At 33.9% G+C, this 19,379-nt stretch overlaps 8 protein-coding genes and 1 non-coding gene across 9 annotated transcripts; 6 read left to right on the top strand and 3 right to left on the bottom strand.

Moving 5' to 3' along the window:
* The first annotated feature begins 234 nt into the window (after nucleotides 1–234).
* NAEGRDRAFT_82196 (subtilisin-like serine protease) lies at nucleotides 235–2,356 on the top strand. Its single transcript, XM_002669232.1, has one exon. The coding sequence runs from the start codon at nucleotides 265–267 to the stop codon at nucleotides 2,272–2,274; it is 2,010 nt and encodes a 669-aa protein (XP_002669278.1). The 5' UTR covers nucleotides 235–264; the 3' UTR covers nucleotides 2,275–2,356.
* A 78-nt stretch (nucleotides 2,357–2,434) lies between these two features.
* NAEGRDRAFT_75784 (rho GTPase activating protein) lies at nucleotides 2,435–4,330 on the top strand (the record flags this gene model as incomplete). The annotated part of the gene is made up of 2 exons (XM_002669231.1): nucleotides 2,435–2,952; nucleotides 3,007–4,330. The coding sequence occupies 2 exons, from the start codon at nucleotides 2,435–2,437 to the stop codon at nucleotides 4,328–4,330; spliced, it is 1,842 nt and encodes a 613-aa protein (XP_002669277.1).
* An 82-nt stretch (nucleotides 4,331–4,412) lies between these two features.
* Nucleotides 4,413–4,487, top strand: NAEGRDRAFT_t816. The gene has a single exon. It is a non-coding gene; the product is annotated as a tRNA-Ile (tRNA).
* Nucleotides 4,488–5,771: 1,284 nt separating this feature from the next.
* Nucleotides 5,772–7,233, top strand: NAEGRDRAFT_82195 (uncharacterized protein; the record flags this gene model as incomplete). The annotated part of the gene is made up of 2 exons (XM_002669230.1): nucleotides 5,772–6,060; nucleotides 6,268–7,233. The coding sequence occupies 2 exons, from the start codon at nucleotides 5,772–5,774 to the stop codon at nucleotides 7,209–7,211; spliced, it is 1,233 nt and encodes a 410-aa protein (XP_002669276.1). The 3' UTR covers nucleotides 7,212–7,233.
* An 875-nt stretch (nucleotides 7,234–8,108) lies between these two features.
* Nucleotides 8,109–8,978, top strand: NAEGRDRAFT_54321 (uncharacterized protein; the record flags this gene model as incomplete). Its single annotated transcript, XM_002669229.1, has 1 exon — nucleotides 8,109–8,978. The coding sequence occupies one exon, from the start codon at nucleotides 8,109–8,111 to the stop codon at nucleotides 8,976–8,978; it is 870 nt and encodes a 289-aa protein (XP_002669275.1).
* Nucleotides 8,979–9,135: 157 nt separating this feature from the next.
* On the top strand, nucleotides 9,136–11,195 carry NAEGRDRAFT_82194 (uncharacterized protein; the record flags this gene model as incomplete). Its single annotated transcript, XM_002669228.1, has 1 exon — nucleotides 9,136–11,195. One exon carries the CDS (start codon nucleotides 9,136–9,138, stop codon nucleotides 11,176–11,178), a length of 2,043 nt encoding a protein of 680 aa, XP_002669274.1. The 3' UTR covers nucleotides 11,179–11,195.
* Nucleotides 11,196–11,560: 365 nt separating this feature from the next.
* Nucleotides 11,561–14,519, bottom strand: NAEGRDRAFT_82193 (3',5'-cyclic-nucleotide phosphodiesterase regA; the record flags this gene model as incomplete). The annotated part of the gene is made up of 4 exons (XM_002669200.1): nucleotides 13,933–14,519; nucleotides 13,663–13,821; nucleotides 11,710–13,616; nucleotides 11,561–11,677 (listed from the first exon to the last, which is right to left on the bottom strand). Exons 1-4 carry the CDS (start codon nucleotides 14,276–14,278, stop codon nucleotides 11,561–11,563), a joined length of 2,529 nt encoding a protein of 842 aa, XP_002669246.1. The 5' UTR covers nucleotides 14,279–14,519.
* Nucleotides 14,520–14,933: 414 nt separating this feature from the next.
* Nucleotides 14,934–17,734, bottom strand: NAEGRDRAFT_82192 (uncharacterized protein; the record flags this gene model as incomplete). Its single annotated transcript, XM_002669199.1, has 4 exons — nucleotides 14,934–16,868; nucleotides 16,982–17,291; nucleotides 17,368–17,539; nucleotides 17,583–17,734. 4 exons carry the CDS (start codon nucleotides 17,732–17,734, stop codon nucleotides 15,043–15,045), a joined length of 2,460 nt encoding a protein of 819 aa, XP_002669245.1. The 3' UTR covers nucleotides 14,934–15,042.
* Nucleotides 17,735–17,778: 44 nt separating this feature from the next.
* On the bottom strand, nucleotides 17,779–18,810 carry NAEGRDRAFT_59977 (uncharacterized protein; the record flags this gene model as incomplete). Its single annotated transcript, XM_002669198.1, has 1 exon — nucleotides 17,779–18,810. The coding sequence occupies one exon, from the start codon at nucleotides 18,808–18,810 to the stop codon at nucleotides 18,112–18,114; it is 699 nt and encodes a 232-aa protein (XP_002669244.1). The 3' UTR covers nucleotides 17,779–18,111.
* Between the last annotated feature and the right edge of the window lie 569 nt (nucleotides 18,811–19,379).

Genomic DNA, 19,379 nt, shown 5'->3' with positions numbered 1-19,379 from the left:
ATCTACTTAATATTGGGTAACACTCTTCAAATGGATTCATTCCCTCTTCATCTACTAGACTTGCTTTATATTTTCAACCATCAGTTCTTTTAAATCCATCAAAAGCAACCTTCCTAACTCACACTGAATCCTCCTCCTCAAACAATCCATTCACTTGCCAACCAACTATCATAACTGCCGTTCAGTCTTGTCTCTTGTTATCCAGAATCCTACGGCTGTGCTGTAAAACAATAGAAAACCCTACACCACAACAAGATACAAAAAATGTTCTCCACATCATTTGCCTTGCCAAGATCGAACAAGAATACTTGGAAGATGATGATGAATACAAAGTCTTCCTGTCAACAACAGCAGAAACAATATAAAAGTTCAATGATGATGGTTGTGGTCAGCATGATGATTGTTGCAACAACTTTTGTATTATTGGTTGGAGGAGTAAATTCAAGTAATACACCTTCATCAACATTACCTTCATCGATGAAGATTTGGATATATTTTAATAATAAGGGAATTGATGAGAAGAATTCACGATCGTCTTTGCATCTTCCTTCGATCATTGATGGAAGAATAACAAAACTTAAAAGTTTAGCTTCGGAAAGCTTGGAAAAACACTTTCCTACAAGTGTTCCAATCAGCGAGAAGGCACTTGCAAGAAGACGTAAAGTTGTTCAAGAATCAATTTCCTTGAAGAGAGATGTTAGTGGTGAGGAATTATCACTCTATTCAATTCATGATGTTCCTATTGTAGAAGAATACGTACAAAAGATTGTAAATATGTTAAGACAAGATCAAAAAATTGGAGCACGTAGTAATTGGTTGAATGCCATTACAGTTTCTGATGTAACACAAGAACAAATTGAAAAGATTCAAAAATTAGCATTTGTAGATAGAATTGAAAGAGTTGCCACTTTCAAAAGATCAAACTTAGAGGAAAGAAATCAAAAGGTTGTTAATACAAGACATGTAGCTGATGATTCTAGTTATGGAGTGGCTTTCAACCAATTAAATCAAGTGAATGTTGTGGCTACAAGAAATATGTATCCTGAACTAAATGGAACTGGTATCACAATTCTTGTTTGTGACAGTGGATTCCACCTTCAACACAAAGCACTCAAATCAATTCATATTACTGGACAATATGACTTTGTAAATAAGGACACTAATACTGATAACGAAAGTGGAGAAGCAGCTACAACTTCTAATCATGGTACACAATGTTTATCTGCTATTGCTGGTTATGATCTTGGTAATTTTATGGGACCTGCTCCAGGCGCTTCAGTATTATTAGCTAAAACTGAAGATGTCAGAACTGAAACACAAGTAGAAGAGGATAATTTTATTGAAGCTATTGAATGGGGAGAAAGATTGGGAGCAGATATTGTTAGTGCCTCACTTGGATATACTGATTGGTATTCACATTCAAAGAAGGAATTTAATGGTGTCACTTCACCACTCACTAGAGTTGTCAATATTGCTTCTCGTTACAAGGGATTAATTATGGTGCTAGCTGCTGGAAATGAAGGTGCAGGTGGAAGTAATACTATCGGAACTCCTTCGGATGGATTTGATGTTATCTCAGTTGGATCAGTGGATGTTAATGGAAAAATTTCATACTTTTCAAGTAGAGGACCTTCCGATGATGGAAGAACAAAACCTGAAGTTAGTGCAAGAGGTAGCTCAACATACTTGGTTTCTCCAAATACAGATAGTGACTATTTAACAAGTTCTGGAACAAGTTTTGCCACTCCAATTGTTGCTGGTTGTGTTGCATTAATTCTTCAGAAAAATCCAACCTGGACTCCATATCAAATGAGAAAAGCAGTCATGATGACAGCATCCAAAAATACTGAACCAGGTAATGATTTAGGTTGGGGTATTGTCAATACTCTTGATGCTATGCGATATATTCAATCTAATTCTTCATTTGAATCAACATTCAATGATTCACCAACTTCTTGCCCAGCTACTACAAATTTAGGACCTGTTTATAATAGTGAATGTGGTTGGAAAGCCAATAGGGGTGTATGCTTTAACGGAGAATGTAGATGTTATCTTTCCTCAACTTCATCATGTGACATTCCATCATCAGCTTCTTCCATCACTCTCAAATGTGGACTTCATAATTGTAAGAGTGGTATTTGCTCTAAGGATGAATGTCAATGTTTCTATGGTTGGGCTGGTATTGATTGTAGTACTCAAGGAAATTTATCTAATACTTTGAGTGTTAGTATTTATGGACTGATGTTCATTGTTTTACTGCTTACTTTATTGTAAATTTTGTGATATTTTAAATTATTGAAATCAAATATTGAAAACAATCGTCAAAATAAATTAACTGTTTTGGTGTTTTTGTGTTGACAACTTATTGCCATTCTTATACAAGCGCAATCACAGCTGTCAAATTTGTCACAATCTTCAAGTTTCAACTAAAAAAATGTCTCTAATCACACTCCCGAAGATTATTGTCAAATTATCTTCAGAAACAATCTACCTAGATAACGTTTCATCAAACAATACTAACTACAAACAAATAACCTTTCTCAATATTCTTGACTCTCTTCAGGAAAAGTTACAAATCCTTCTGCCAGCCAAATCTCCTGACAGCTCAATTTCTAAAATCTTTTCAGAGTATGCCTCCACATTCTCTCAATCACCACTCGAAAAGGAGCAACAAGTTTCATTCCTATTGTGGTGTGTTAAAACCAAACAAAAGAAGAATTTTCTGACTAACATTGGAAGATCCTCACTCAATCTCAAAAAGAAAATTATGAATAATTCGTCATCCACAACTACCACTACTGCTCCATCGAGTACTGTTTTGGATTCTAATCTTCCTTCGAATAGTCAATTGTCTGCCGATAATTTATTCAATCCTCCTGAGCAACAAAAGGGGAAAATCAAAAAGAAGATGGTGAAAATGTCAGATACTGTTTTCAGTTATGCTGGAGAATGGTAAGTTATATACTTGTTTCAAATTATTGAAATTCAAATGTTCAATTCAAATAGTACTAACATGGATCAATTATGTCATGTATTATCTTCCAATGAATTCCTTTCCAACGTAGATCATATTAGTGATGATTTTCTCTTTATTGAACTGAATCCTGCCATTGATTTGTCAAGAGTTTGTGTTATGAATCTCTCTCCAACAATGGTCTGCCTCAATGAAACTCTCTTCAATATGCAACAATATCACAAACAATTGGAAAAGAAGGAAGACAGTACACGAAAACCAATTTGTGGAGATTTATTAGGTAAGGAATTGTTAAATCCCATCAAAGTTCCATACATTCTCAGAGTTTGTTTGAAATATTTGAGAGATAATAAGGGTGTGAAAACTTTGGGAATATTCAGAGAGGCTGGTTCAAAGAGAAGAGTGTTAGAGTTGTGTAAATTGTTTAACAGTTTTATGGCATTCCCAGAAATGTACAATGATTTGGCTATTGAAATTCCACAAAGTTTTGGTGTGATGGTAGTTGCAGATTTAATCAAACATTATATTAGAAACTTACCTGAATGTTTACTCACATTTGACAAGTATGAGGAGGTAATTGAAATGTTTACTGGAAGAACTCCTGAAAAAACCAAAACTCTTATTGATAAGGTCAAACTTCTCATGATTGACCTTCCAGAATGTAACAAATCGATATTGTCAGAGCTCATGAATTTATTACATGAAATTTGTTGTAATGAAGAAAATGTGACACTTACTAAAATGACAAGTAAGAATATGGGTATCGTGATTGGTCCTAATTTACTCTACCTTCCATCAGAGAGCGATTCAAAGAAATTGAACATGGATGAATATCAAAGATTTTCTCTTAAAACTCAACTCAAAAATCAACAACAAACAATCGCTATTGTTTGTGATTTTTGTCAGTTTTTAATTGAAAATTATGAAGCAATTTTCAAAAAGACTACAACCCATTCTCAACAACCAGTTTCCTCCCAAAAAGATGTAAAATCCAATAAGAAACAACAAGATACTACTTCCAACTCAGAAGTCGAACAAGAATTATTACAAAAAATACAAGAAAAGGATCAACAGATATCTCAGTTGAAGAAGGATACTTATATGACTCTTCAAAAAGAAAAGATCATCAAACAGCTTCAAGCAGAAAATGTTCTTTTAACAAAAGAAAACAAACAATTGAAGAATCAGATAGAGGAACTCAATAAGGAGGAAGAACAAGTTGAAGAAACTCAAGAAAATGAAGAGGTAACAACAAGTGAACCAGAGTCATCTTCCATTTCATGGATGAGTTCATTCCTGATCATTTCTACTATAGGAATGATATTGTACTTTTATTTTCCAGAGTTTTTTCAATAATTTTCAATAAACATTGCATTCGGTATGTTTTTATTTGTAAGCGTATGCTGATCATGATTATATTTTTAGATAATTTACACAACCCGCTGTAGTTCAATGGTTAGAATATGCGACTTATTCATTCCGCATGATCCAGGTTCAAGTCCTGGTAGCGGGTTAATAATCTTTTTAAACAATTTCCTTACATGTAAAAATCAATTTGTTTATTAAAAAATGGGAACCTCTCACTCTTCATTCCATCTATCAAAATATTTGCAGAGGTAATGACAAGAAACTCGCTAAGGCCATTATTATAGGAACGTATTCTGTTGGAAAAACAACATTTTTCCATGGCTTACAAGGATTATTTCCAATGAAAAAACTAATTGTCTCACAAGAGAAAGTTTTGAATCAAGTTTATATTTTTCATGCTCAATTATGTGGGAGAGATGGAAAATGCAAAAAGAAATTGAATCGAAATGGAATAAAGATGAAAATCAATTATTTGAAAATTAAGAAGAGATTATTATGAAAATTAGCTCTGAAACAATCTTTGATCCAAGTTCTATTCAAAACCCAATGTTCTTTCATTCCATCCAGAAAGATTTGAACAAGATTCAATTTATAGATATTTTTGGAGTAAACATGCATGAAAGAGGCAACTGGAATCGTTCATATGGTAATTTAAATATTGTCATTCTAATGGCCTCTCTTTCTGAATTTAATCAATGTTGCTTGATGAAACTTCAAGAGTGGATGAAGCGTTAGATACTGCATCAAGGGAGAGTATTTGTACCTATCACATTATTAATACAACAAACAAGGAAGATGTCAGAAGTGCCATTGAGCTAATTCTTTCAGACAAGGAAGATGTTTTTGTTTCTCCCTGTTGTTAACAAGAATATTTGCAATTCAATCAGTAATTGCAAACAAGGAAATTTAAAAGATATCTATTACCTGTGATTCTTAGAAATAATCCCAAAGATTCATACCTATTAATTTATGAAACTCAGTAAGTTAAAAGTTAGTTGGATGCACCATTAGTATTTAGTATCATTATAATATGATGATTAGGAACCAATCTCAATATTTTCATCAGATAATTGATAATGTACAAACCAATGTTGATATTATGAGGTCAATATTTTGTAAACAATAACTCCTTCAGATTATAATGATGAAATGTTGTGTATTTGCTCTAAAACAGGGAAATGCAACCATTAACTTCAGAGCCACAGCACGAATCTCTTTGACCTAACACGAATCCAACAAAACAGGTCATACCAATCCAACATAGTCCCAACATTGTAGGTTGTTAAAATCTTTTGTAGTTATTATAACTATCCATGTACGACTTCTTGATTCCAATGTTTATTTATGCTGATTACAATCTTTCATTCAAAAAGTGCCAATCACGCTCCTTTCAAATTTTCATCATCTAAAAAAAAAACAATCAACGAACATGAACGTTTCCAAGCAATTACTTGCTCTCTTGCTCGTCGCCTTGTTCGCAACTATTGCAGTCTCTGCTCAAGTTACTGAACAAGCTGATCAAGAATTGTCAATTTTCTTCAAGAATTTCTTGAAACAACAACCAGCTGTTGTTGAAGAACAAGCTGATTTGGTTCTTTCCCCTGCTCTCATCAAGAGATTGATTCGTACTCCTGCTAACTACATTTTGACTGATGAAGAATTGGCTGACAAGTCATTCTGGAAGAAGGCTTTGAAGGTTGTCGGTGAAATTGGAAAGGGTAAGTAGTAATATGAAAATGATGAGGATAACTGGTTATTGTTTATTTGATATTATCATCAATGATATCGTTTTGTGGACTGGAAATTATTTTTAACCGATGATTCTGATCTTCTGTCACTATTCGATTCTAATAACAATTTTATTCGAATCTCGATATCATCACCTCTGTATCGATAATCTTTACCTATCAAATATTTACCAACAGCTGCCATCAAGGATTACGTCAACAAGAACTGGGATGAAATTCCAGAAGAAGAAGCTGATCTCAAATTGGGTAAATTGTTCAAGGCTGTTCTCCCATACTTGAAGGAAGGTGCTAAACAATATATTAATAACAACTGGGATGCTGAAGAAATGGCTGACAAGAAGTGGTCTGAAGTCATCAAGACCATTTTGCCATACATCAAGGCTGGTGTTAAGAACTACATTGCTAACAATTTCGACGAAGAAGCTGATAAAAAGTTTTTCAGTTCAATCTGGAAGGTTGTTAAGGATATCGGAAAGAATGCTGCCAAGGATTATGTCAATCAAAACTGGGATGAAGAAATGGAATTGTCTGACAAATTCTGGGGTAAGGTCTGGAAGGTTGTTAAGGATATCGGAAAGGGTGCTGTCAAGTCATATGTCAACCAAAACTTTGACTCTGCTGCTGATGCTCAAAAGCTCAAGTTAGGTAAGATCTGGAAGAAGGTTTTGCCATACATCAAGTCTGGTGTTAAGGAATATATTAACAACAACTGGGACCAAAATGAAGAAATGTCTGACCTCAAGCTCGGTAAGATCTTCAAGAAGGCCGTTGGTATTGCTAAGGGTTTGGGTAAGGCTTATTTGACCTCTCAATTCGGTATTCCATTGGAAGATATGCCACAATCTGACAAGTTCTTGAAGAAGATCTGGAAGGTTGTTCGTGATGAACTCAAGAAGACTGGTAAGGAATATCTTAAGAACCTCGTTTCTGCTTCTGCTGAATACCAAGAAGAAGCTGATGCTGAAATCAAATTCAAGGAAATTTTGCGTGCTGCTCTCCCATATTTGAAGGAAGGTGTTAAGGGTTATATTAATAACAACTGGGACGAAGAAGCTGATAAGATTGATTATGAAAAGCTCTTCAGAATTGCTTTGCCATATCTCAGAAGACAAATTGATTAAATTGATTGTTAACTTTGGTAATTTCAACATTGTTTCTCTTATCTTTCCAATCTTACAAAAAGTATCTATCAGATCATTATTAGTACTGAGTACAACAAGGATAGTAACACGGAACTCCAATTAAAAAATGGCAGAACATGAAGTGGTGTTGGAATTGATAGATTTTTCATCATGTAATCATTTACGATCTTTCTTTTCATACACGCAACGAAAAAGAATCGAACAAATTGAATTTCTCTCCGATTTAGAAGAATGTATCGATCAAAACAGTAGAATTTCGTTTCTGGAGAATTACAAATTGAATGATGATGTAATTGATGATTTAAATTTTGTCAAGGAATTAATTTCCATTTCCCGTCACGTGCTAATTGTTTATAAACATTTTACAACATTCAATAAGGAAGAGTTAATTTACTGCAAAAATCTAATTAATTATTTGCGTTTAACTCAATTAAATATTCACAATAGAGATAAAGCTTTGGAATTGTTAAAAGTAGATTTGGAATATTATTTCATATTACCAAAATCAATGAAAGAAACATTATTGAATGATTTGTTGAGAATGGATACGATGAATAGAAATATATTGGCAAGACTTGATTTGAAATTAGTTATTAATGAAACTGAAATTGTTAAGAGTTTAGTTGGAGAGGAGTTTTTACTGAACAATTAATCAAGTTGCTTAGGAATGATCACGATCTGTGTTTGACAGCTCTCAGGTATGATAGGTCTATTCTTGGAATAATTAAGGATTGGTATGACTGGTTTGAGGATAAGCAAGCTCTGGATGCATTGTTAAATTCTAAATATGTGGAATGTTTTTTATATAGACCAATTTTGAATACTCTTAAAAGTAGATTTGATGATAATTTGGATTTTATTTGGATAATAATTGAAATGGAACCCAAATCATACGAGTATGCGTCTGAGAGAGTGAGATCTGATAAAGAAATGGCTCTGAGAATACTTGAATTGCATCCCTCTCTATATGTTCATTTTCATTCTTCATTGTTAAGTCATAGAGATATTCAAATGAAAATTATTCAGTTTAATCCTACACACTACTATTGTTTACCAAAGGGGTTCAAATATGATAAGGAATTTATTGTAAATGCATTGAACTATTCTGATGGCCGTGGAATGATTATTGCTGAAAATATTCCAGTAGAATTGCATTCGAATGAAGATGTCATTAATGCCATGATTGGTGCTGGGATAGTTCAATATTTGGATAAGTCCAAGTTGACCAGAGATCAAATTTTACAATGCGTAAAGGCAGATGGAACAACAATTGGATTTTTTGATGATTATATGGAAGATGTGGAAATATTGAAATGTGCCCTCAAACAAACTCCTTTTGCTTTAGAATTCATCCCAAAAAAGTATCAAACACTGGACATCATTTTAGAACTTCTTGAAATTTATCCAGATATTCTCAAGCACATTCCAACAGAATTTAAAAAACTTGATTGTGTTATTGAAACAGTCATTCGTTCCCCAAATTTCAAAGCTCACACCATTTCACACCTTCCAGATAATTACACATACTCGAGTGAGGAAATTTTACTGACCTTACTGCTAAAATCGAATGCTAATGCCATCATGAAAATTTCTCCAACTCAACTCCTTACTCTTCCCAAATCCAACATTATTTCATGTCTCAGATTAAATGGTAAAATCTTTCCAGATCTTCCTCCACAACTACAGCAAGATCCCCATCTTCTCAAAACAGCAATCAAGCACGGATACAGACCACCTCGTAAATAACCATCACATAAATCAACCTAACCACTTGACTAGTCGAAATTTGAAATTGTTCTCAAGTAAACAGTTAATCATAAAGCAATATTCAGAATTGCACACCATAAAAAAAATACAAAAACTCGAAATTCTGTGTTTTATGCATTTTTAAAAAATTTCGGGAATGACGAAGAAGCGATCAGCTGAAGAAGAGCAACAGGAAGAGGCAACAAGTCTGGAATTTGATGAAGAGGATGATCGTCCAATGGAACCATTATCTTCAAATCAAGATGAACAGCAAGAACACTTAGAGGCACCTTCCGAGAATCAGCATGATGAGCATGAAGAAAGAGATCCCATTGATGAAGAAGAGGATTTTCTATTGAATGGTGATATTATGGACACTCCAAGCGTGGCTTCAGCCTTTAGTGATGAATCGGAAGCAACACAACACGATGCAACAAAACAAGCCTCTGATTTTGCAATGGATTACCTTCTCTCACTCCGATACATTCTAGAGAGAGAAAGAGCCTTGAAAAAGAAGAAGCAAATCATTGGAAAGGTACACAAAATTATATGGAAGAGGTATCATGAACCTAATTATCCTCAACATTTAAGCACTGCTGGAGAAAATCAAAGTCATTTCATTCACCTTGTCATGGATGAAATTGCCACTGAAGAGGATATCATTAGAATAACTCGACAATTTGGACCAATATTACTTGGATTGGAAATTAGAAATTGTTTAAAGAGGAAAGTGAAAAAGAATCCACCAAAAAAGAAGAGGAAAACAAAGAAGGAGGAGGAAACAGTTGCTGTTGTTGAAGAAGAGGATTTTTCACACCCTGTTTTAAGCTCAATTGTTAAGAATTGTCCAAAACTTGAAATTTTGAAAATTGATGGAAATTCCTTTACAACAGAAGAAGTGCAATTTAACAATGTACTTTCTTTACCAAATTTGAAAACCTATCATGGACCAGTTGCACAACCTAAAGATTCGAAAACCATTTCAAATAGATTGAGAAAGGTGAAAATCGAATCAGACAAAATCACACCAACCATGTTAAAATTCATTTCAAATAACAGCGAACGACATTTTAGGACATTACTTACAAATGCAGAAACTTCCCTTACCCTTAAATCATTGCAAGATTTGTCTGAAGATTGTGATTTAACAAAAATTTCATTGAAACATGTTAAGTTTATTTCCTCCTCTAAAGACAGCTTGAGTAGTCATCTTGGAGAATTTGGAAGTTTGAAAACTTTAGAGCTTTTTAATGAGAACTCCATAGAAAGTAATGGATTTAAAAAACTTGGTTCTTTGAAGAATTTGACCCATTTAAATTTAACTCGATGTGATAATTTGGATGATATGGCACTTTCTACCATTTTGAGGAAATGTAAATCAGTCAAGAAGCTTATTTTAGATAATTGCTGGCAAGTTAGCGAAGAGTCTCTTAAGGAAATTTCTAATTTGAGTGATTTATACCATCTCGATACTACGGGTCTGAGAATTACGAACAAAGTTCTCAAAGTTATTGCAGACAGTGTTTCTAGTAATGAAAAGTTTACACATTTTATTTGTGAATCAAATTATAATGCTACAGATGAAGGATTACAAATATTGTTGGAAAAATTCCCATCACTCAAATATTTAAACCTTAATCGTTGGGAAAAGTTGACTGATGTTTCTCTGGAAAATATTGGAAAGTATTTGAAATGTCCAAAAAAGCTTGGCCTCATTCAAGGATTCAAATCTAAAGCAAGATATACATCTCAAGGATTAAGAAAAGCACTCACATCAAAATCTGTTACATGTTTAACTCTTCAATCAGTCGATGATATCAATCAAGCCATGACTGTACTTTCTGAATCAACTCCCTTGTTAGAGGAACTCTCTGTTAGTGGAAATGAAAATCTCAATGATGATGCTGTGGAAATATTATGTGAAGGATGTAAATATTTGCGTGTCATTGACTTCAGTCAGTGCTCATTATTGTCTGATGAGGCTTTGAATGCTGTTTCCATTTTGAAAAATTTGAGAGAGATTAATATTGTTGAGTGTGAAGAAGTAACTTGTGATGGAATTGAAGTTATGTTGGACGCTTGCAATTATGTTTCCAGAGTTAATATTAAGCCCGACTTTGCCTACATTGAAAAAACAAAACATCTTTTTTTGGAGCATTCTATCCGCTATGAAAAAGATGTAACTATTCAAATAAGGTAATAAATTTACATTTTATCATTGTTGCTGATGTTTTTGTACAAAGTTAGCTAAATCGTTGAGTCGTTTTTCTATTAAAGCAATCTTTTGTTCAAGATTTGCAGAGTCTTGATTCTTAGAGCTCGTTTCCACTGATAAAGCAGCTTGCGATAATGGTTTGCAAGCAAGCTGTGCTGATGAACCTTTCAGAGAGTGAGAATTAAGCTCCATAGATGCCCAATCCAAAGTCTTTGTTGATTGTTTAATTTTCTCGATTTGCTCACTTCCTGCACCAATAAGTTCATTCAACATATCCCACAAGAATTCCTCATCTCCACCTGTTTGCTCAAGAGCAATTTCCAAATCTATTGGTTGTACCCTATCCAATGATAATTCAATATGATGTTCAACAGAGTGAATCAATGCTGTAGTGTCTACTGGTCTTACAAAACTTTGTTGGCACCAATCGGTTTGTACAGAATTGGAAGAAATTGTAATTATAGGTATAATCGGAGATACCAATCTAATTTTTTGCACCAATTCTGTTGATTGTACAATATCGTAATTTAAAAGAATAATGTCTGCTTTTGACTTGACTAATTCACTCTCGGTTTTTGCTAATGTTGTTGATACAACTGTATAACTAAGTGAAAGTAAAGGTTGTTCTAATTTCTTTGCACATTGAGCACTTTCATCATCAATAATCAGGATGGTAAATCCTTTGGCTTTAGCGAAATGACTTGGCATTGATCCAGTGAGTACAGGTTTTTCTTGTGAATTTGTTGTAGTTGTTGTAGTGGAGGTTTTTGTTGTTGTTGTTGTAGTTATTGTATTTTTTGTTGTTGTTGTTGTATGGGTACTACTAATATCTTCTTTTTGTTGATTACTTCCCATGCCCGAAGCAGCTTGTGCCCTCTCTTCCCACAAGGATCTATTTTTTTGCAAAGTTTCTCCGAGTGTTGTGTTCAAGCATGAGCAATAAGTGATTAAATTGTTGAAAAGTGGTGCAGCAATGTAATCAATAAAGTTAAGCTGGGACTTTGGTTTGTCAACAGATCTTCTGTCCATTAGAGGAGAGATTGGTAATCCACGGTCTCTCTCACTGTCTCCCTGTAAGAAAAATTCTTCCAACAAGACATTTGACCACTTTTCAGAAACGTCAAATGGTCTGAGAGCATTACTGACGTCAGAACACTTTAAAATTACTCCCATCAGTTGGAGTCTATCTTCCTTACTTTCCTTAGAGAGCGTACCAGTTTGAAGTCTTGTTTGGAACTTGGTGAGAATTTCAAAGTGGTGAGACATGTCTGTACATAAAATTGTACTGATAACCAGTCTTCTGAACTCTTTGAATTCATCCTTGGAAAGATTGGAGCAAATATTATGTTTGAGAAGGAGGTAAAAGGCTTGTGATGCATGGTGATTTTCTAACACGCTAACATCATTGTAAATGAGAGCCAATTCATCCTTAATATTAATTAAATAGTTATTGTTAACTCCAGGATGTCCCACATCGTGCATTATGGCAGAAAACATCAGAGCAAACTTTTCCATTGGTGAAAACATTTGTGAAATTCTATCTACAAGAAGAAGGTGGTAAGCAAATTGAGTTACATCTACAGCATGAGTAAAATTGTGGTATGGGTTGTGTTTGTATGATTCTCTTACGACTGTTAATAAATCAACAAGTTCTTTTGGTGGAATTTTGAATGTTTCAATTAATCCCAAGTTTTCAAACATTTGGACAATGAATTGGATTAATTGATCATGTGAGTATTTCAAAGTATCAAATGTATGACTTCCTAAATCACCTGGTAAAGTGTTTTTGGTTACAATATCATCAACTTGCTTGTGATATAATGAAACTTGTTGATTAGATGCTGATGAAGATTGTGATTGCTCCTTAGTTTGTTGTGAATTTTTTTCGGTAGTTGGTGATGATTCATTAGATATTGGTGTGTTAGATTTGTTGCCATTTACATTATTGTCTCCTTCGTTCATGAATTCTGTTTGGAGCCATCTTCTAGTATTGTCGTCCAATTCTCCCTTTCTTAATAAATTGGAAAATGCTGGTTTATATAAATCCTTAGAACCTAGTGACCTAAGGACAGCAATCAAAGCTCCCTTAGAATTTTCAATTGAATACTTTCCTTCCATAAGATCAGCAATGGTTTTCATAACAACCTGCATTGGTGTTTCTACAGTATTATTAATTTGATTCTTAATTTCTTCCAATTCCTTTTCTTGCTCCTTTACACGAAGTGTAAGTTTCTTTCTATTGATTCTTTCATTTTGGAGCATTTCTTGATATGCTTTTTCTTTTCTGCGTCTGAGTCTGTCCTCAAGACACATATTAACTCTTCTTTTCAAAATTTCTAATTGAACAGGCTTTTGTAAAAAGTCTTCAGCTCCACTTTGGAAACATTGATTAATTGTATCGGGGTCCTCACTTGATGAAACCACTATTATCCAACGTGTTAACAAAAACATATTCATTAAAATACATACTAATTATTGGCATGTCTTCAGAGTAGGCTTGTCTGAAAATTTTAAGCAGTTGCAATCCATCCATATCAGGCATGAGTACATCTACAAGGAGAAGATGATAATTATTACCCTCTTCTCTTAACACTTCCAATGCTTGTTTACCTCCCTCGACAGCTTTCACTACATGTACGTTTTGTAGAGACACCATAAATGTAATGAGCGTTGTAAGGTCATGCATTAATGTCATACAATCAGAGATAAACATATTACATTCAAATGAAGATTACATACCTTGAAAACCAAGTTGTTCCAAGAGCTTGGTTAAAACTTGACGAGCTACCCGATCATCATCTACAACCAAAACTTTTTTTGCTCCTTCATCTTCAACAGTAATTGAATTTACCAAATCTCCGGAAGAGAGTCTATGTGTATCATTTGCAGTAGAAGAACTGCTGTTATTTGGTAATAGGAATTTATCGTCAGTCTTGTTATTTTCTTTTTGAAGCCAAGAGAAAGTTTCAGATTTTGTTTGTAAATTATTGTTGAATGGATCAACGCCTACTACTGCATGTCTTCTCTCTGGGCAGTGAGCATCTTTCCGAAATGTAGGACTCTCACTCTTCCCTGTGTTAATCATGTTGTTGATGTTGTGTTTGATGATGTTTTTTTATAATATATTATGTATTTCTTTGTACTTGTCTACTACTATTTCCAAGATCCCTATTGTATTATTTGTATTAAAGTAAAAATCTTTAAACCGTATTCCAATCTTTGTTGTTGATGTTTAGAGATGTTATAATGTTGGTGTTGTTATGAAAGCAAGGAGCCAAAGAAATGTTTACGTGTTGTTGTTTGATGCTGGACCTCCTTCTTATTTTTTATGATTGTGTCGAAGTAAAGTTCTTGCGTTTTTGGCTTTTTTTGAGGGGAATTGATAACGTTGCTGCTGGTTTGTGGTGAAGATTATCTCTCATAACTTGGAGTGAGGTGTCTTACGAATCTGTTGGAGAGGACCATTGGCTGTTTCAAAATATTAACAACGATCATCACTCAGGATGAAGAACAATTCATTTGTGATCGCATCAAGCAATTTTATATATCTATAATAAGAAACCCAGCTCTCCAAAAATAAGAGATCTTATTATAGGACAAAATGTTTCTAATATTGGAGTTGTAAAATGTTGGGGAATGATTTCAATCGGATATCATTTGAAAGGAGGCTTGTAAAAACGAGAGTTGGTAACAAGAAGATTCTTAAAGCGTTAAGTCATTAAAAAAACTCTCCTTAATTTCGTCCTTAATTCATGTGTGTTGATAATTTATTTCTGCTATTTCTGCATTGCAGATACAATATTCTGAACTGCACAGTACAATGAATTTAAAGCATTTGTTTGGAAATAATTATTTCTTCTTTTTTTCAAAAAGCAATTTGCTTGTTGTAGCCTTCAATGTAGGCTTTAGTTTGGGTACAGAAATACCTAACTTGGCTACCTTTTCTTCCAATGCATTTTGTGTATCATCAAAGAAACGTCTAATTCCAGGGTCTGATTCGAGAATGTTTCGATTATTCTTCTTGATTTTGACCATTTCCTTCTTGCACCACTCTAATTCCTCTTTGAGAGTGTTTCCCTTGTAGAGCTTTTGAGGTGTTTGAGGAGGTGGTGCTTGTTGCATTTGAGTAGATTTTGTAACTGCTTGATTAACTCCAATTAGAATAGAAATTAGGTGGAGTTTGAGAGAGGTGGTATATTCTTCTGGCAAAAGTCGGCAATATCTATCAAGTGATGTGATTGCATTATCCCTCAATGAAAATGCAGCCATAGTTGTTGAACAAACTTCAACTGCGTGCACAATGTGAGGTGTACCTGAGGTGAATTGAACTTCGAAAAACTCCATGTAAAGTTTAAAAGCTGCCTCTGCATCTCCCATCATGAATTTACAATCGGCCATAGTTTGCACTTCACTTGGATCCATTGGTACATGAAGACTGTTGAAGGAAACAGTGAGAGCATCAAGAGCTTGTTTAGCAAATTTGATTCTCTTCTGATCTTGAATCATTGCAGCAGTGGAAAAGAGAATATTAGCCTTATTATAAAGGAGAGGGAAGAATCTCAATTGTTGTAACGATTTAACTTGTCCCTTTTCCAAAATAATTCTTTCAGTTTTTAAGATATTCTTCATGTAAGAGTCAGCTTCAGTTCCAAAATCAAGAGTGAAAACATAAAAATTGTTTGGATCCATCTTTTGGGCTGAAAGGGCTAATTTTCTAGCTCTATCATGATCTGCATCATCATCTCCTTTGAATCCAACAATAAATGATTTGAGTGTGGTCATACAAGAATCCAATCTTAATGGTACACCAGTTTCCCAATCCAAGAATGTAAAGTCCTTCATTTCCTCCTTCCAAGATTTATCCCACACTCTAACAATCTTTTCAATCTTTTCAAATGAATCCTCATCCATTCTACTAAAGAAATGTACTACTTGATAGAATGCAAAAATGAAATAGTCTTCTTTTGCTACTTGAGGTCCTAACTCAAAAGATGAGTTGAGACCAGTATCTATCAAATCTTCCAATTCCTTATAAATGATGGTCTTTTTTGTTCTGATTGCTCCGATTCTATTGTTTTTAAACCTATCATAAACAAAATATTTCAACCATTTGATATCTTTTGATTCCAAGTCAAAACCTTCAACAGTTGGAAACTCGATTGAAGGATCTCCCTTCTGATATTTTTCAATTTCCTTCTTTTCAGTCAATTCCTCTTTAATAATTTCAATCAGGTATGGTCTCTCATGAGCCAATTTATGACACTCCTCTAGTACTTCTTCACAGAGTTGAGTTGGGCTGACATCCAATTTGTAGAAGTCCCTAAGTAAGAGTCTAACTTTCAATTTAGCAAGCTTGTAAATAATTGTTAATTCCTCTTCGGAAGAACTCTTGCTCTCATCATCCCAATGCTCCAATACCAGGTCATATAAATTATTTGTAGAGAGTACTAAATTTTGAGCATCTAAATTATTGGTCACTGTTGACTTTTCATTGGAAATCTTTTTCTGTAATAATTCTTCAAATTTAGATTCTAGTGATTTAACTTGTTGGAGAGCCTTGTGCTCCTCATGGGAAGGTTTAGCAGCATGGAATAAGTTACAAAATGTAGTATGATAATTATTTCTTTGCTCGGAAATTAATCCAAGTTTTGATGAGCAATAATTATTAACAAATACTCTGTTATTGGAGATTTTTGTGTGTTGGTGAAATAAATTATTCAACAATTTGACACAGTTTCTTCTGTGAGACATTTTTTCAAGTTGGTTTTTTATTGTTTTGAAGAACCACCTCCACATCTTTCAAATGTTGGGAATCCACAACCAGCCAAAATAGCAATAATTATAATTACAATTAAAATGATAATAATGATGACAATGATAACAATCAATCTCCAAATCATCTTATTTTTGAGTTTAACAGTTCCTCTCTTGAATTCATTGGCTTCAACGAGCATTTCATCTGATTTTTCATAGAGAGTTTCAAACTTTTCTCCTCTTTCCAATACTTTATCAATATTTTCAACCATACTTTCCTTAACTGTTTCTAATTTATCTTGTAAGGCAGTGATCTTATCAGCATTTGGGTCATTCCATTTATCCTATAATTTCAAATCGTGATTTTTAATCAAAGAAATTGGTTAATATTTCTTCATAGAGTGAGTTGTTACTACATACAATCTTTGCTTTAATAATCTTTCTATTTCCTGATGCTTGTCTCTTATTATTACTTTGAGAGAAGGCTCCTTCCACTTCATCGATGAATGCCCAACAAACTCTCTTCTTAGTATCATTTGAGGCTACACAGAAATAAATATATTCTCCACTCTTCTTGTAGTGAATTTCCAATCTTTTAAATGGTTATTAATTACTGAACAATTCAATGTACTTACTCGTCGGAGGTAAGTGTTCTCTTTTCTAAGGTATCCTTTGAAACCTTTCTCACAATCTTTTCCATGATGAGTTTAGAAAGATCCAAGTCTTCCTTTGGTCCATCCCCTAAAAGATTTACACCATCTGTAATCAGAGCATATTTAATAGGCATTTTGTTACTAGTAGTATTGTTGAGAGTTGCCGTTAAATGTACAACCTTAGAGTTTTATTTTTTTGTGAAAAATAAGGGTGATCCTTTTAGGCACTGGATACAATTTGAACCTTGACTTGATCTCATTTTCCCATGGGTCCTTTGTATCTATTCTATGACATTGCACAAATAGTTTACTCTATAGTGTAGAAAAGTGAGTTAGTGTGGTAGGCAGTATCAATCGATGAATGATTACTTTAGAGCACCATCATAGGTTTGATCGTTGCTTGCAAGTTGTGACCTCTTTCAGAAGCAAGCACTTTTTACCTTCATCTAATTGATCAATTTCGAATCAATAGAGATAGATAAATATATATATTTCTACTTGATCAATTAGATTACAAAATAGTACAGCAACCTCTTGGGGTGGTATTTTCTCGAATATTCTGTTCAATGTCAACGGATTCTCTTGCATCTTCATCGAGGAGACCTCCTCTCTTCTCCATAGTAAATGAGTCATGATAGAGACTTTCTTGAGTATTGTGCAATTCGTGTTGCAACTTTTCTTCTACCATAATCATTAAATCAGCATAATCTTGAAAAACTGCATGAAGGGAAATAATTGTCATGGCATCGTTCATAACAGTGGATGTTTGATATTTTACATAGTAATTGAGAGATCTTTCATTTTCCATCAGAAAACCCATTTTGATTAATTTGAAATCCAATAGCTTTGCATGGGAGACAAACGTTGATACAGAAGCATATTTTGCACCATTTTCAATACCGCCAAAGTCTTTCTCAGCTTGTTCTAATAAATTTTGTAGAATTTCCAATTTAAAGTGTTTTACAGTTGTTTCATTTAGATATTTTGCAATCAAATCCTTCATTCCGTTACTGCTACTATTATGACCATTCGGTAATAAATTAATAGTCAACGATCTACCCAACAAGCAATTCGGTACAATGCCTGTTAGCATCACTCTAATATTGGCAGTTGGTTGGTCATTTTGTCTGTTGTGGTGTTGTTGGTGTGACGACGAGGAAGAAGAGGATGACTCTATGGATGGACTTGTTAGAATTGGTTGGTGATGCATTTTTTTTAATATTAGAAAAATATTTGACACGATGATGGACAATATGTGTTTATGGTAACTAGTTACGTATTAATCAAATTTAAATTGATTTACAGTTCGTTCGAATGGTTTACAAATTGTAAATGTTGAGAGATTACAAAATATTGTGTAGTATTGGATGAACAGTAGGATACCACATTTCATTTATTTCCAGAATGATACAAGAAAATTCAGATGATAATAGACATCTCAAAGTTGTTGGTACTAGATAATTGTCATTACTTATTTTATAGCCTTGTTGTTTTAGGCTTTTTGATGGTTATGTTATTGTACTTGCTCAACAGGTTATTCAGGAAGACTTGTTCTCAATTCGTATGATTGGGAAGCGACTCTGCCAATTCATCTGCTTGTTCTGGACATGGTACTTGTACTGATACAGATACCTGTTCATGCTCAACTGGATACAGTGTAGATGATTGTTCAGTTTATGTATGTGCTGATATTCTTTCTACCAATGTGTAGTTTCAGTTAGAGCCTCGATTAGTTTTGTAATTGCCCCAGTTTGGCAATTTTTGCTCTTTGTTAATTGA

The sequence above is a fragment of the Naegleria gruberi genome, assembly GCF_000004985.1.
Source record: "Naegleria gruberi genomic scaffold NAEGRscaffold_85, whole genome shotgun sequence".
Lineage (NCBI taxonomy): Eukaryota > Heterolobosea > Eutetramitea > Acrasida > Naegleriidae > Naegleria > Naegleria gruberi.
Note: the sequence above shows the minus strand (reverse complement) of the source record. Positions and strands in the feature narration are given on the sequence as shown.

Excerpts from the sequence above, each read along its gene's own strand:
- NAEGRDRAFT_82196 (XM_002669232.1), top strand. The coding sequence starts at position 265 with ATGTTCTCCACATCATTTGCCTTGCCAAGATCGAACAAGAATACTTGG.